Source organism: Rhynchophorus ferrugineus, unplaced genomic scaffold (assembly GCF_030347505.1).
Source record: "Rhynchophorus ferrugineus isolate W39M unplaced genomic scaffold, kcgeb_rfMv2 rfM3, whole genome shotgun sequence".
Classification (NCBI taxonomy): domain Eukaryota; kingdom Metazoa; phylum Arthropoda; class Insecta; order Coleoptera; family Curculionidae; genus Rhynchophorus; species Rhynchophorus ferrugineus.
This window is the reverse complement of record NW_027472582.1, coordinates 48,943,598-48,960,209: the sequence shown is the minus strand read 5'-3', so window position 1 is coordinate 48,960,209 and position 16,612 is coordinate 48,943,598. Positions and strand designations below refer to the sequence as shown.

Below are 16,612 nucleotides of genomic sequence, written 5' to 3'. Positions count from 1 at the left end.
CGTTGTTCCTTCATATTTTGATCTAATAAGATTTGAGCAAACAGCCACCGTAAACTTTTCTCTTAGTTTATGAGAGTCAGCTTCGATCTTCCTTATCGGCGTCATTGGTTTTCGGGACGCCGGAACATAAGCGTGCCACGAAACTGACGCTGCAAAAATGGGCGTCGCGACGAGCCTATCGCCGAATCAATTTATTAGAAAAGATTTATCGTCTTTGGAAATTATTCGCGACCGCTATTTAAGGTTCCCTCTAATTCATCGTGTCATGGTTGGTGCAATATCAAATTTGAAGGGATACGAATTTGTTATTTTCATGTCGGAAACGTTAAGCCTCTCTCAGATATTAATTAAATGTCAAACGTATTAGTTTAATTATTATTAGGGTTTACTCATTGTTTATTAAAACCTATTGTTATTTACACTCGTATTTGCAATAGATAATGTAATTAGCCAAAGCTAACATTGTGAAGATATTACTTTTATTACGGTTAAGATATTACAAATTAGGAGCTAAGAAAATTTTTGAGAAATATTTTGGCTTTCCTGTTTCTTTTAAAAAGATTTCATCCTAATCAGAAATTCATAGCCGGTGTACCTTGAGAATATCTATTTCTTAACCAATACATTGTTGTTGGTAGCTCAGGATTGCAAATATTGTTCACCAAATCTCGGAACATTTGATGATTATCCGCAACTGTTCTAGCCTTAGACAATGTAGTATTTCTTATTTTTCAGATGGCTCTTTATTATTTTGATCCATGTCTTTCTGAAGTCTGTCAGGAATTCGTTTCCTTTTATTTCGACTCGTTCAACGCAAAGCAATGTGCGTCCTAAAGGCTTGGTTTGTTTTCTCACTAGTGTCTCTGATATAGTCCTAAGAACCAAATCAATTCAAACTAAATCAAATTAACTACTAAATATATAAGAAGAGTATGAAATCAATGAGCAGAATAAAAAGTGGCTATTGATGAAAAGTGGTTCATGTGTTTTTTTTATGAAAACCTTGCAACATCATTTTTTGCAAAATTGGTGATAGTCTAACTTGCAGGGAATTGGGAAAACCTACTTTATCTGTTGATATTAGCAATTGATCCTTGTAATAAATGTTTGTTTGAATTAATGTCTGAGTCAACAGAACTACCATTTCTATGAAGAAGTACAAAATGAAGTACAAAGTATACCTTTGTACTTAGCAAAAATAGTAATAAATATTACTAAAACAGTAAATCCTCGAAATTATAAACATACTTTAATATGAAATCACAGAACTTATATAAGATATTTTAGTTTTGACATATTTAACCGGTTTAACAACAAATAATCGAATAGGCATTTTTTCTTTAATACTCAATTTAGTGCGATTAATTGTTGTTTATTGTGATGATAATTTCTAGTTATAGTTTTATCAAATTGGAGCTTCGAGATGTGATTTTTTAAATACATCACAATTCATATTAAACATAGAAAAAATTAATTTTAATCAAATTTCATTTCAGTGTTGACATTGACGTCAATGGTTGCACTAAATAACTTTTTTAAATAAATAATTACATCTTAATATAAAATTACGTCTTTTCATTAGTTTGAAACATAATTTAACAACCGAAAACCATATCATAGTTTGTTTTCCTATCATTTTATTTTCATAATTCCATGTTATATGATAACCGTTTTCCTTTATTTTTAATGGTCCTTAATTCTTAGATATTTATGTGTAACTTTTCGACCAGTGGCTTGTAGTGTTGTTCAAAATTAAAATACCTTAAATACATATTTTACATACTTTAAAGATATTTTCCTATAGAATGTCTTAATTAAATTAATAGATTAATAATTATTATATTCCTATATAATTATTATAATAAATTAATGAATATATTAATAATAGATTAATTAATTATTAATTGAATTAATAGAGCAATCATTAATTTCATCAGCAGATGTTGATCTGAGAATAACTGGCGTTGAACAGTGACATCATTGCGGCTGCCAAAAGGTTCTGATTGCCATGCAAATCTCTTAATGACCAATTAAGTGGTTTCAGTGCTGGTTTGTGTATCATCTTACACTCATCCCAAATATTACAATTATGAACTTTCGGCGTTGGTAATGTACTGATATTACATATCGCTTTACCTATTGTTTGCAAATTCAATGGCAGTTTGAGCGCGTATATTTGCTTCTATCGTATCTAAAATTAATGAAACTAGCAATGTTTAACCAGTTCCGCCAGGTGCATCTGGGAAAAATATTCTTTTATTGTCGTTATTTACTGCTTTCATTATAGTCTCGTAAGCTGTTTTTGTTGCTGATTTAATAGCTGTACCTTACTTTGTACCAATTCAGTCAAAGCATTTCTATCGTATAGCTGTTCTCATTTAAATTCATTATTGAATGCATTGTTCATGGGGCAACTAGAACAAACCCTCCGAATATATCAAAACCTCATTGTGTATCTCTTGAAAAAAACTCCCTGGAACTTTTATGTATGAATGTCTGTTAATATGTTTATTTAATAAAATTGTTTAATATAACAAAAGTAAAGCTGAATAAATTCAGTCCATTAATACTTAGAAGCCAATTTAAAAATCGTCAATCTGTCTATGTTTTGTCAATTTTCTTCTGTGTAACTCATCACATTGTGATAAATTTAATAATTTAAAGGCAAATCCGCGCCATTCTAACCTTTTTTGTGTAAACCTTATTTTAACAATAAAGGCACAACAAAAAAGGAAATTATACAATTCTATGTATTATTTCTTGCAAATTTTTTCCGACAATAAAAATAGCTTATACGTCGATTGTCGGTGAACTAAACCTCCCGGCGTGTTCATCGGCAGGTATTTTGTTAGGTCTGATGACAATAGTATGATGGCATCAGATGACTTCCAATCCAATACTAGTTTGAATTTGTGTGTTACATTGTTGTTTCTGAGAGAGGATTGTATTCTCTGGACATTAGTTGGCCCGTTCGTAATTTATTTCTGATACGAACTCGAATATTGTCCTGTACAATATGCATTACGCAATGGTGTTATTCGGGATCAATCATTATATTTTTGAATTTTGTCCAAAAAATGGCAAGAAACATTTCCCATCCTAGAAACTATGGTTAAACAATTGTGTAGAAAGCATGGTCCCACAATTGTGGAAATTTTACTAATTTCTTAAAATATTGACAGGGGATTGTCATTTCCCCAATTATATGATTTCTTTTCTGAACAAAACGGGTTATTGTGAAATGCTGCTCGTAGTGAATCGCTAACTTTCATTGTATCGTGCTCGCTGTTGTTGTTAACTTCTAAGCTTACCCCCTACATTTCCAGTCACTCTCATATGCTTACCAATAGGACTATCGTTAGTCATAAATACGGCTAGCACATGAGGTAACTCGTCGCATTTTTGATTGACTTTGTCTACCCAAGTTCTTCTTTCTCTTTGGAATGTTAATAATAAAAATTAAGAAAGTTCTTGTGCACAAACTTGTTTACTAAATAATAACAGACGTGAAATACATTTACAAAGTAAGATGTAAGGTACAGGCACTACATATTTCATCTCTATTCTTGGTAAATGTTTCGTTATTTTTCACTTATCTTTTACGTTATTGATGTGCCTATCAAAAAATAGCTACATTTGTATGACATATGTAAACATGTAAGAAATATGTAAATATGTAAAAAAATGTATACATTGCAAAGTGGTCTGTGACGAGAAATTATCTTCAATTTTCAACAACGTATTATATATTCTGGCTACGGCGTGATAATAGTGATTGGTAGTGATTGATGGTAATTTTTATTCAATATTTAGCATTGTTAATCACAAAATAAATTTCCGAATACAACCATAAATATTTGAGAACCTACAATAATCTTGATCTTTTGTGACCTCAATTAATTTTTACGCAATTATATCATATTTTCTCACCATATAAGCCTTCCCTGGATTAACATAAATATTCCAAGATCAATCTTCAATTTCAAATCTGGATCACTTAACATAATAATCCGGATAATAAAAATCGGATCAAAAAAAAAATATATATATACATATATATATATGTCGAATTCGAAAACATATAGAGCAATAAACAATATAAATCTCTTATCAAGTGCCGAAAATCTATATATATATATATATATATATATATATATACATATATATATATGTCGAATTCGAAAACATATAGAGCAATAAACAATATAAATCTCTTATCAAGTGCCGAAAATCTGCTCTTAATCGATATTAGGTTTTGCCTCGATGCCCTAGTTTAAAACCATTTTTTACTCGGGGAAACTTTCGGACCCCTCCACTAAGTGAAGCTGCGTTCGTTCCGAGCGTCGATTTTAATCTAAAGTTTCTAATAACGAAATGATATTTTTTCTGGTCTAAAGAGCCCGACAATATAAAGACCGCGTGTCAGCCACGTGTCCACTACAGATTATTGCACATTAAAATTGGCAAGCGGTATATCGGGGCAAGTCCCACCCCCTCTCACGGTCCAATCCAATTACCCGTTCAGCTGGAAAAAGTAGACGATTTTTTCGAAACAGTTTTAATCCTTTAAATCGGTTGGTACACGTGTAGAAAATCGCGGCCGCTCCCGTCCGTTCGTTTTGAAAGTGGGGGCGTCATCAAGCCTAACACCCGCAACAAAAGATCGAGTTTTTTGTAATAAATTGTCAGAATTTATTATCGGTAAAAAACACGAATCCCCGCATCTCGATACGGTGATATTAAATTTTATTAAAAGGTTATTCGCTTTCATTTTTTATGGATAACGCGTGGCCTATTCCATGATGTAATATTAGTTTTTTGGTATAGTATATTGTAATTGAAATTTTTGATATTAAAATTTGATATAGTTAAACTAAATTTTCCATATACTTGTCTATTACTATGTTAAATTATTGGTACTGGTCGATGATGGCGACCTCAAGAGATAATTATTTTATAATAATTAGAATAATTATCTTTTAAATTGGTTTTAGTTTGTATATATCTATTTATATATTAAAGAATTCACATTAATAAGAGGAATTAAAGCTTGATGTAATTTTGAAATACATTATTTTTATTATATTGTTAAGTTAATAATATTTTTGTACCTATGGGTCACTAATGTGAGCGTAGATCAAATGGGAATTATTGCCGATCAGTACCTGTATGTCAAAATATACTAAACTCGTTCAAGATTTTTGGACTATCACCTTTAATCACATCACAAGTTTAGGAAGGACTGCAAGCTTCTGGAATTAGTTTCAGCGCAAAATACCCAGACTGTTAATTAATTTTGGAGGATATAAAAAGGGCATGAAAAAAAATTACATATACAAATTACATTCAAAGTGATATTGCTTTTTTAGTGACATTTAATCGGTTATAATCCTTTCGTCATTCCAGAGAATTTTATACCTCCGTTCTATCTCAGAAATATCTCGATAGAATCATTCTCCACGCTTGCCAATGGCAGTGTCAAAACTTCAATATCAAAATATCAATTTGGGGGTGGGTAATATTTTGCTCTCAACGCCTGACTTTCTGGTTGTAGAAGAAGGGAATGTATTGGATTTACGAAGGGATTTACAATAATATTTTTAACAGAATTATAGCAAGTACCATTAGTACTAATTAGTTTGTTTGTCTATTGTAGGATTTATATCCCTTGTATTCCACATACATCAAAATAGACAATATCATTCAACCTAATTTAATTAATAATTGAGTTTATAGGTACTTGTATTCATTGAATAGACATACATGTATTCGACAAATTTTCATTGTTAGAGAGAATCAAAGAATACATCACACTTTCAAGGTGGAATTCGTAAATTGTCTGAAATATGGGAAAATTAATGGCTACCGATGGACAATACCTTAAATAAAATACATTGCACCTATTTTCACAATAAAACTTTAAATAAAAAAAACATTTAAAACTAATTACGCACATTATGTTATATTGTAATAATTGTAATCATATAACGTAGAATAATTTTAACCACGGTAAGGCCACACCCCTCGCATATTTGTATGTTAAGCAGCTACTAATAAAGGAGAGAGACAGAATACGATAAAAAAAAACAAGATCTACCAGGTAATCCAAGTCGAGGAAATTCTAGAAAATTGACGTGGTGGCGGCTGCCGCCTTATGCGAGTAATCGAATGAGACACGACCAGGTCGGCTGTAAATTGATGCTGCTTTAGTGACGCGGAAAAGTCCAAGTAATACGATCCGCCTCGATCGAACAGAGATGCGATCTGCGATATGAGTCTGCTGCTGGTGGATATTTACGAAAAAAAAGAAATATTTAAAGAAAAAACGACAAAGGACAAGGTCTAACAGGACAGAGCCACCGAATGTGGTTAGAAGCTATTACGAAGAAACGTTTGAACTAAAGTTATAAAGTTTTAAAAATGTATCATTATTTTATATCATTTGAATATATACATTTTTTTATAACATCTTTATTAGATACGCTTAATTTACAATTAATTTATTACTACTTTTTCTATGTACTTGGATTAATTCACAAGCAAGACGAGTGCGAGAAAATACATCAATATGTATTACCCAATTATTAAATTATAATAACTTATAGGTATAGTTTACACTAAAATATACACTTTATATAAGTTCGTATGGTTTTATTCGCTTCAATCTTCTAACATCCTGCGCATTATCCAGCAGTTGTATTGCTTCCACATTAGTATGATTTAGTAATCTTCTTTCGTGTTTCAAGACGAAATCTTGGATTACTTCGCAAATTCATTCGATTTCCAGGTCATCGGGTAGTTATTCGTTGGTTACGTAGAGATAAGCATTGGTAATCAATCAAAGAACCTTGTTTTGATAGCGTTGTATGACTAGTTGATTTGAAACTTTATGTCAACCCCATAATTGCACCTCATAGTTCCAAATTGGCTTTATAATTATATTATAGATCAACTTCTTTGATTTTAGATCAAGTTGAGAGTATCTTTCGACTACCCAGTATAGCTGTTTTATTTTGGTTCTGATGTATTTTGCTTTTTGTCTAACGTGATAAATATATAAATAGTGAAAATTTATTTTATGTTATGTATTTTAGATAGCATTCAATTACTCAGTAATTCTTCAGGCAGACCAGGCTTCAGGAGAGCATCAAGAGTTTTAGGTTCTATTAAGTTTTTTTTGTTGAATCTTAAAATTTATACAGAATATAGTAAATTTAGTAGAACTGTCGGATATGAAGTTCTGTCGATGATTTTTCCTATATTTAATTATAACTGGCCTTCCAGACCCAACCAATGTTATTAGAACCCAACTAGAATTTGGTCCTCTTCAATCTGCGAACGATGTCTATTTAGCATCTGCCGAGTTTAGCTATTCATGGCGCTGTAGTCTTGCTTCGGAGAAATACTTGATTTGTTTTTTGACAATATGAATTCCTCGCTATTGTATATCACATTGTATGAATATATGTGCTAATTTTTTCACTTTAACAAAGAATTTATGTAGAATAATTGGTACAATATTTATAAATAATTTCAGCAGAACTTCCCATTTGACCTGCAGTAGTTTATATTCGCAACTTTTACTTGTGACCAAGCGTTGAAATACAACAGGATTATTTTGCGCCGGTTGCTGGCTATTATTGGTCTATTTACAACAACATGTCGTTCAATTTGTTCAATTGATATCGCCAGGTGTCAGTTTCGGCGTCATTGTAGAAGGTTCTCTTAGACTAAGCCATGTTTTTGCGCTTAATAGTCGGTCCATTTTTTCTACGCCAGTTACACGCATCAGAGGAAACACTTTTTTTGACTGGCAATCAATGAAGCCGCGATGTTAAAGCAGTTCAACATGACAGTTTCAGTCAATTCATGGGGCAGCCATTTTCCTTCTTTGAATTTTTCCTATCGCATACAAATATCTGAAAGTCGTGGATTCTTTAACAGCAAGGCTGTTAAATTTCAGATATCTTGAAGATAATGAGCTGGGTTTTCAACCAGTAAGTCTTGCAAATAATTTTTTTCAATTTTTTTAAATTCTTATGTGTAATCATAATATGTGTCCTCGCTATTACGTTTATCTCTGCATTTACTACGGTACGTAACGTTGGGTTCAGTGATATTTGAACATTTTCATATTCCATATTTTATATCAAGTGTATCTTCGTAATTATATACATCTCTAGCCGAATATTTTTACAGCTATTTGCGTATTAACATATTCGTCCTTTTCCATTTTTCCATACAGTCTTATACCTAAATCTTTGGAATTTAAATTTGAGATCGGGTTCTTATTCCGCTGTTGGTAAAGCTTTTAGGAACAAACTTATGCTCATTTCGTTTTATTCACCATTGTTTCGTTCAGTCTATAATTTTATCATTATTTCTTTGAAACCGTTTTATAAATGCTTCTTGAATTTTATTCATTGCTAAAAATAATGTATCAATCTAAAATATAACTACCGTGATTATCTCTAATTTATGTATATGATTAGTATATCGCAGATAAAGAATAGGTTCTAGGGTGCTACCGTAAGGTACTCGTATTTATTTTAATTGAGAATATTAATATTTTCGCTTTAATTCTTTAATTAATATTTCGCTAACATACCTTAGTTGCAGTTCCACATTCAACATTTCAACATTCTGCTTTGGAATGCTTTTTCTCATTCAATTCGTTGTTTCATTCTATTTTTTATTTAATTTCACTGGTATGAATGATATGGTTATATGTAAATCAAGCTATTGAGCCAGATTTGTAGAGAGCTTTTCTTTTTAGCAGAGCAATAAGTGCACAGCTTTGTGCAAGTGCACAAGCAAGTGCGAATAAGCCATTCATAATGATTACCTGACCTTTGATTTTGTAAAATATTCCGGAATTGTTACTCACTATTATTTATTCAATATACTCAATATATTTATTCAATATAATTATTATTTCAGAAATTCAGTCAGAGAGATGAAGAGTAGTAGTTGGAGCTATGAACAATACTTTTAATGATATGTTAGCGTAAAAATATGTTCATAAAATAATAGTCATTAAATTTTACATAAAAGTACAGTCTTTGGTAACTAAATACCAAGTAATTAACTTTTTCAATAAAATAATTTTAATGTAATAATGTTGTATATATTTTAAATTAAAATTTTATTTCATACTTACACTTGGTATATTGTCATTTGTGCAGACTCCTTCTTGTAGAAGTCGATCCCTTATCTCCCAGGCAAATATAGATGGGCATTCCCGCTTGTACGAAGATATCTTGGACACTACTTCTGCAGTTGCCACCCGTGGTTTAGAGCCGCCAATTGCTCTTGGTCGAATGGAACCGGTCTCATAGTATCTACAAAAGAAATTTAAAGAAAGCCTTCAAAACAGTTTCCACAGACAAACATAATTTTACTCTACCATTTTAGTTCGCTCTAGTTAATTCAAAATAGAATCGTATCTAAATAATTAATAATGCTAAATGTATTTTAACCCAAGTTAACTTCGATTTATCGTATCAGATTTATTATTTTTTAATTACTATTCCTGATATTACCTCCGTTCGAATATGGTATTGAAACTATTATTTCTAATCTACAAAACAAACTATATTATCCAAAATTGTCTATAACGAGCAAATATATAATTGGGGATAAACAGACTTATAAGTATAAAGTATCATCTATATTTAAAATTCTTCTTCTTTATATATTTTCAAAAATTTGCTGTAGAAAGCAAATTAATTCTTGTGAGATTTACAAGTGTAGTAATCACGTAAATATTTTTGCGCTATCTTCAGACTTTGTATATATAAGTATATATTTCTGTCAAATATCAAATATTCTACAATATCATCTAAATCAAGACCAGTGACTTCCTAAATTCATATTAAATATAAACGAATTTACAGGGAAGCAATTAATTTTTATTTAGACGTTAAAAAGTCGAGAAAGATGGTAATAATAACGATAAATTACGAACTGAACAATATTTCACAATAAAGCTTCGAACCTACTGAAGAATCTCAAATTTAGTCCAAGGCCATATTATATATTTATATAATTTAAATGGTATTTAAATATTTATTTTATCATATATTTAGTCATAATTGTCATATATTAGGTATATAACTTAATTTTTACAGATTTTTCGTACAATTTATTTCATGTAAAACAATAACAATCAATAAACAAATTTGAAGGATTCGGCGTGATAACGTCAACAATGATTCTTCCTGCGTTTTGAACTGTTTATGCAATAAGTTAATCCTAGTGCTATTAATAGAAACAAATTATTTTTAAAGTAAACAAGCTTGGATAAAATGTTGTTTAATTATCGAAAGTATTATTAGTTATATTAGTCCGGCCAGTTTCTAATAAAATATCTTGTTCGTGTCCCACCTATACAGGAAAAACTACTTTAAATGGCAAAGTTTTGGCGTCGGCATATTTGGTTGTCCAAATCTATCTACAACATTACGTTTGAAATTTTCGAAAAATAAACGGAAGAAGAAGAAGAAGATAAAAGAAGTGTAACCTCATTATCAGTCACAGTTTTTGACAAGATGGCATTTTTTACTGTCGACTAATGAAAAATTTCTCATGAAAATGCTGAACTTTACTATTCTGAGAGGGCATGCAACATAAACTGCAGTGTTTCCTGCGCCTGATCATTTCAAAATTACCAAAATTCACGAAAATATGTTTTAAATATAGTTAGGCAAAAGAAAGAAAAAGAAAAATCTGTAAAAATTCACCCGTTATTTTAAAAATAAGTAAAAACCATAGAATAGAGAAATATAGAAGAGAAACTTGTATGGACAAATCGCATCCCACGTTTGAGCTTTTTGGAATCCCCGTTACGCGGCCAAATGTAAATTAAAAATGCAACAGCTATATGTGTGTTTCTCTCTCGCTCGCCTTCGGTATTAATAATTTTAACCTAAGCAGTTAACGACCATTTTTAGGTGATATAATTTGTGGTGTAATTTACAGCAATTTTTTCGGTATGTGTTTTTATATATATTTAAAAATTATTTTAGATTATTCTGTGTATTTTAATTTATTATAATAATAAATAATATAATAATCTATGGTAATCTCCTATGTAGGTCCAGGAAAGTTTGTAAACATTTTAATGTGGAAAGCCATGGCTGAAACAAGATTTAATTCCTACTTGTAATTTAAATAGCAAGTATGTTGTTATGATTTATTGCATTGAAATAATTAACCTGTATTTATTGACAGATTATTTACCTTTACGGCAAGACAAAGAATATGCCCCTAATAGCAATATTACAATAACACAAGTTGTTTAAGGCTATTGAGGTTAAGCCAACCTCTGGTAGATATATAGAAGATTCTTCTACCCCAACAAAACCGAAGTAAATATATAATAAGAAATTTATGTTTATTATTAGAGATTGGAGGTTTTAACTTAAAATTACAATGAAATGCAGTGGAAGAGGATATAAGGTGTTATCGAAGATATTCTGATTACCTTCCAGAAGAACATTAGTGCAGTTACTGAATAAGTCCTTTTGGTTGTTGAAGTAGTAACCTCTAATTTTGGTCGTTATTTCAGAAATTTGACTGTATAGACCGAACTGCAGTTGTCATATTTGATGAAATGTACCTCAATTTAGGTAGGTTGATAATTGATTCTAAAAAAATAAAACAACAAAACAATTAATAGTTATATCATCTTATTTTAATGTTTATTTTAAATATTAGAGAGAAGATTACGTGTTTTGGGTAGTGGAGATATCTCTGTGATTACGTCAATGTCTTTATGGTCAAGGAAAATTAATGTAATTGTTATATTTCAATAAAATATATTCAAATATATGAATTTTTTAAAATAATAATAATTTTTTTTAATTTCCCGCTAAATATTTTTAAACATCCCGCCGTACCTAATTGTTACAGTGCGCCTGCGTAAGCGCCCTCACACGGGGATTCCGAGCGTAACTTAGAACCAATTTTAACATGTAATATGCGCTTCTAAGTCTCCCTATTCTATGGTAAAAAATATGTATTGACGTTAACATTGACATTTTATCAACGAATCCCAAAAAAAAAACGCAGACAATTAAGGACTTTCTACCAACGTAGTCATCATCTTACAGTTATTTTTATCCAATCATTGAAACATAAACGGTACAAACAAACATACTAATCACACGGTAACGAAAAAAGAAAAAAACAACTTAAAATGCTTCATACAGCTTCTACAACAACCACTGTTATACCTGCCGAGAATTTTGGACACGCATCCGTTCGAAACTTGAAGTATTCTGGAGATATCACACGGTCTCGCTCCTGAATGGGCCAGCTCCACGATTTTCTGCCGGGTGGAATCGGGCAGGGGGCGCCCGCTGACGAATACACCCCCTAGCTGGTTCACACCGCTATGGCCTGTCCACAGTCACATCGTTAGCCGGATGGAAATGTTAGAGCATTCTTACCATTTGCCAGTCCAATCACATGTTCTATATATAAGTTCAATCGATAGAAGAGAAATCAAATAAAATATTTCATCATACCCTTGAGTAATATCATAAATAACCATTAGATATTTATCGAAATAGAAACAGAGCGTTCATGAGTCATTTCTTTTTTCAGTGCTTTTAGAATAATTTTTTGCAATATTATTGCTTATCATTAAACAATAAGGAACGTTGACAGTGATGGTGTGAGTTAAACGTTCAAGATGTTTCGATCTTCGTGAGAAATATATATATATATATATATATATATATATATATATATATATATATATATATATATATATATATATATGCACCACAAAAATAGGGATAAATGTGCGCTTATTCTCTATTAATAATAGTCAAAACCAGCAACCAGCAAAGACAACTTTAAAAAAAAAGACCGAGATTTTTAAAATAAAAATATGAATATGAAAATTGAAAAATAAACAGTTCTATCTTTAAACGTTAGATCAGTCAACTGTATTGAACCCAAAGAAGTTCAACAATATGTTAATTAATTATCCACTTTACAAGCATGGACACTTTCTTGTGCTGTTTAATATTGTAATTGGCATGATAATGCATTTGAAGGTTTTTCAGATAATAGATCGATATACAGCACGAAATGGAAATGGAATCTGCAGGGTTTAAATTGGCCAACGAGTTAAGAATGCATCAATAAATAATTTAGTTGTCCCAATTATGAAAACGGAGAAATTATATTTGCGATGAACCAATGGAGGGTTGGTCAATTGAATTTTGGAATAATGTGGTTATTCTATTATAACCAAGTAGTAGAAAAAAATATAATAACAATGTTGAAGATATAATAATGATGTAGTGATGGTTAATGAATTTAAAGAGATTAAATCTAAACTATATACATAATTAGTAGAATCGACCACATTTTAAAATGATAGAAAATGCTGACTTTACCATGGATATGTTTATCTCTGAGGATTTGGTAAGAACTGATACTTTTTCAAAAAGGTTCTGACATACAATCTGGAATTTACTCATTATAATATACTCTCATATTTGACACAAATTATTTTTCATAAATGAGTTAAAATTAATGACACGAAAATAATCTAATAAAAATACTGATAATAATCTCTTTACTATTATTCAATCAATTCAATCAAAAAAATCTGTTTTTTTTAAGTTTTATTGCTTACTAACAACTCAATACAAACGTTCGTCACTACAACTGTCACCATTAGTCTTATATTGATAATTATACAAAATCAATTATTCAAATATTATTATCATAATGAATTACAATTAGGAAGCTATAAAAAAGCTAATTAAATCGAGTAAAACTGTAGAAAAATGTGTTGTAAAAAGGAGCTCCTTACTACTATATAACACAGAGTAACCAATAAATTGTAAAATATTTAGTCATATATTTTCTGATGTTAATAAATGGAATATTTTATCTCTGTTTCCATTTTCTTTGCGATATCAATGTTTTTATAATTTGATTATTCATTTGATTGCTCTTATGTAGATTTGGACAACACATGGCAAGAACTCATATTTGAATAACATATATAAATAGAAATATATAGAGAAGGAAAACTAAAACAAACATCATGTAACTGTGCACACGTTATTATCGGTGTTACAACGAGCTAAAGAATGGACAGTCGTCAACTGACAACCTCGCTCGATAACGGGAATACAAAAACGACAGTCGAAATTTCGACGCAGCTTCATCAACTCTCATTTGAAACAATGCTAATGTTCTAAAGTCAATTATAATTATTATCAAACTGAAATATTTTAAATTACATTATATACTTAACAAAAATAAGTACCCATACATGGTCACGTATTATCATCGAAAAGAATCATCGCCACCTATTTTTGTTAAAATAAAAGACAGTCCATTAGTAGTTGTATACGGCCAAAGGATGTCACGGAAATGTTCACATCATTCTTACAGGAACTTTTAGACTTTAAACACAAAATCTGATTGCAACAAGACAAAAGAACATATAACTTTTATTAAATAAACTTTTAATCAAATCTGATATCTAAAGTCCATGTTTATCTATAATGGACCTTTCTATTAGGAGTCTATTGAAGCGAAACAGTTCATTAAGTCATCAGACTATTACGTAAAATTACTAGGTACATTAAGGAAATTGCATACTAGATCACTGGAGAAGCAAAAAGGTTTCATGAAACAATGCAGGCAGTTCCATGATCTTTTGAAGAAGTCAAATGAAGAGAATTTTACTCAGGAAGAAAGTTCCAGTACCAGTTCCTAAAGGCAGATATAATGCCGGTCTCTATCCTTTAATTTCACCCTTAAGCCTTTCCAATTCCATTTAAGAATAATAGTATGTTAAATTAAAGATTCTTACAATATAATTTCAACCATTATATAATAGAACAAATATCAAACAAATAATAGAGAATTATCTAAAATATGTAAATCAAATGAATGTTGGTGAGCTACATCGGCACTTTGTTTTTGGATCCTCGTTTGTTTGCGTTTTACCTCGTCAGGCATCAAGATGTGTATATCCATCTTGAATTACCTGAAAGAAGAAAGAAATGAGAAACATGCCTTATTATCATTAAAAATATGGTCTGGCGTATCAGCAAATTGCTGATTATTGTACAACTACATAAACTGAAATTTTTTTTAAATGCGAATGACATCATTTTAACAATAATACATTTATTCTAAATACCATAATGCATAACTATAAACTACATCTCTTGTAATTATTCTTTTATACGAGTTTAATACAACATAGTTAGAAATTTTTTTTATTTCAATTTATTCATTGTAAAAACCGTTTCGGTTTTAAATTGTTTGTTGAAAAAATCTATAAAATATTCTCTAATCTTTTATTGAATTCAGTGTCAGCTTGATATGGCTAGCGCTGTCCTCATTTTAAGTGTTAAATGTGGATATATAAAGAATGAAATTCTTTGGTTATTTTATAAATATAGTTAATTATACTATTTTGATATACATTTTAAATTTATCTTTGGTTTTTTGGATAGTAATCAATAAACATTAAAAAATATATGGATCAAGAACATGGAGAAATATATGAACTACAAAAGGTTTTTTTTAAAGATTGTACAAAATCAGAATCAGCAGTTCATTGTATTGGCTGTGAGGTAAAGCTTCCCCGGCCGCCATATTTATGTAGTATGTAACACCCTTATTGAAAATTTAAACACATTTACTAGTCAGTATTCTCAACAATTAGAGATGGACTCTTTATATAATTATTTTGATGTTATACATTCATTCTCCAAGTAACACTTATTGTCGTAAACCTCTGAATTCAATAATGGTAGTCAGTACACTGCACATCTTGGAGAGGTAATCAAACCCTAAAGTCATTATTTCAACATTTTGCATGACATGTATGAAATCGCCTTGCTTGTGTATGCAAGTATAACAGAATAGTAGTAATGCAGTACTATGGGGTGCAAATATGGGATTACACTAAGACATCAAACCAACTAGTAATCCAATTCATCCAAGACAAAGTTCTAACTATTCGTTACCAACTCTTAATCTACGTAACGTAACCGACGAAGAGCTGTACGATGATTTCGAAATTATATGGATACACGAAGTGATCCAGGATTTCGCCTTAAAGCATGAAATAAGGTTGCTAAATAAGAGCAACGTGGAAGCAATACAGCTGCTGGACAATACGTAAGAAATCAGAATATTGAAGCGAATCAAACCAAACAAACTTATTTAGTGTATAAGTGTATTTTTAACTTTATCTTAAGTAGATTAGCTTTATTTTAATTTGGGAAACACATACTGATGTATTAATCCCGTACTCGCCTTGCTTCTGTATACAGGTACAATAGAATAGTAGTAATACAATTTGTAAATTAATATTGTACTAAGCATATCTAATGTAACATGTAATTAATAAAAAAAAATAAGTTGTTCAATATAATAAACCTTCTAATTTAATAAGGCTTTTTCACATTAAACTTAAAGTAATAAACAAACGTTGTTGCTTAACCAAAAAATAAAAGAAAACTGTTACAAAGCTTAAAGGCTAAGAACTGAATAACCTCCCTCTGGATTTCGATTGATCACACCCGTTCCCTCCTTATCCCATTTCCTCTGGCTAAAAATA

At 30.4% G+C, this 16,612-nt stretch overlaps 1 protein-coding gene across 2 annotated transcripts in view; it reads right to left on the bottom strand.

Moving 5' to 3' along the window:
- Positions 1-16,612, bottom strand: part of Ey (eyeless) — a 119,681-nt gene that overhangs the window by 84,077 nt on the left and 18,992 nt on the right. Inside the window, exons 3-4 of one of the 2 annotated variants that reach the window (XM_076401335.1) lie at positions 12,237-12,402; positions 9,161-9,341 (exon numbers count right to left, since the gene is read on the bottom strand). In XM_076401335.1, the coding sequence (XP_076257450.1) occupies positions 9,161-9,341; positions 12,237-12,402 (347 nt within the window). The remainder of the gene's footprint in view (positions 1-9,160; positions 9,342-12,236; positions 12,403-16,612) is intronic. The other variant, XM_076401336.1, reaches the window with a different exon arrangement.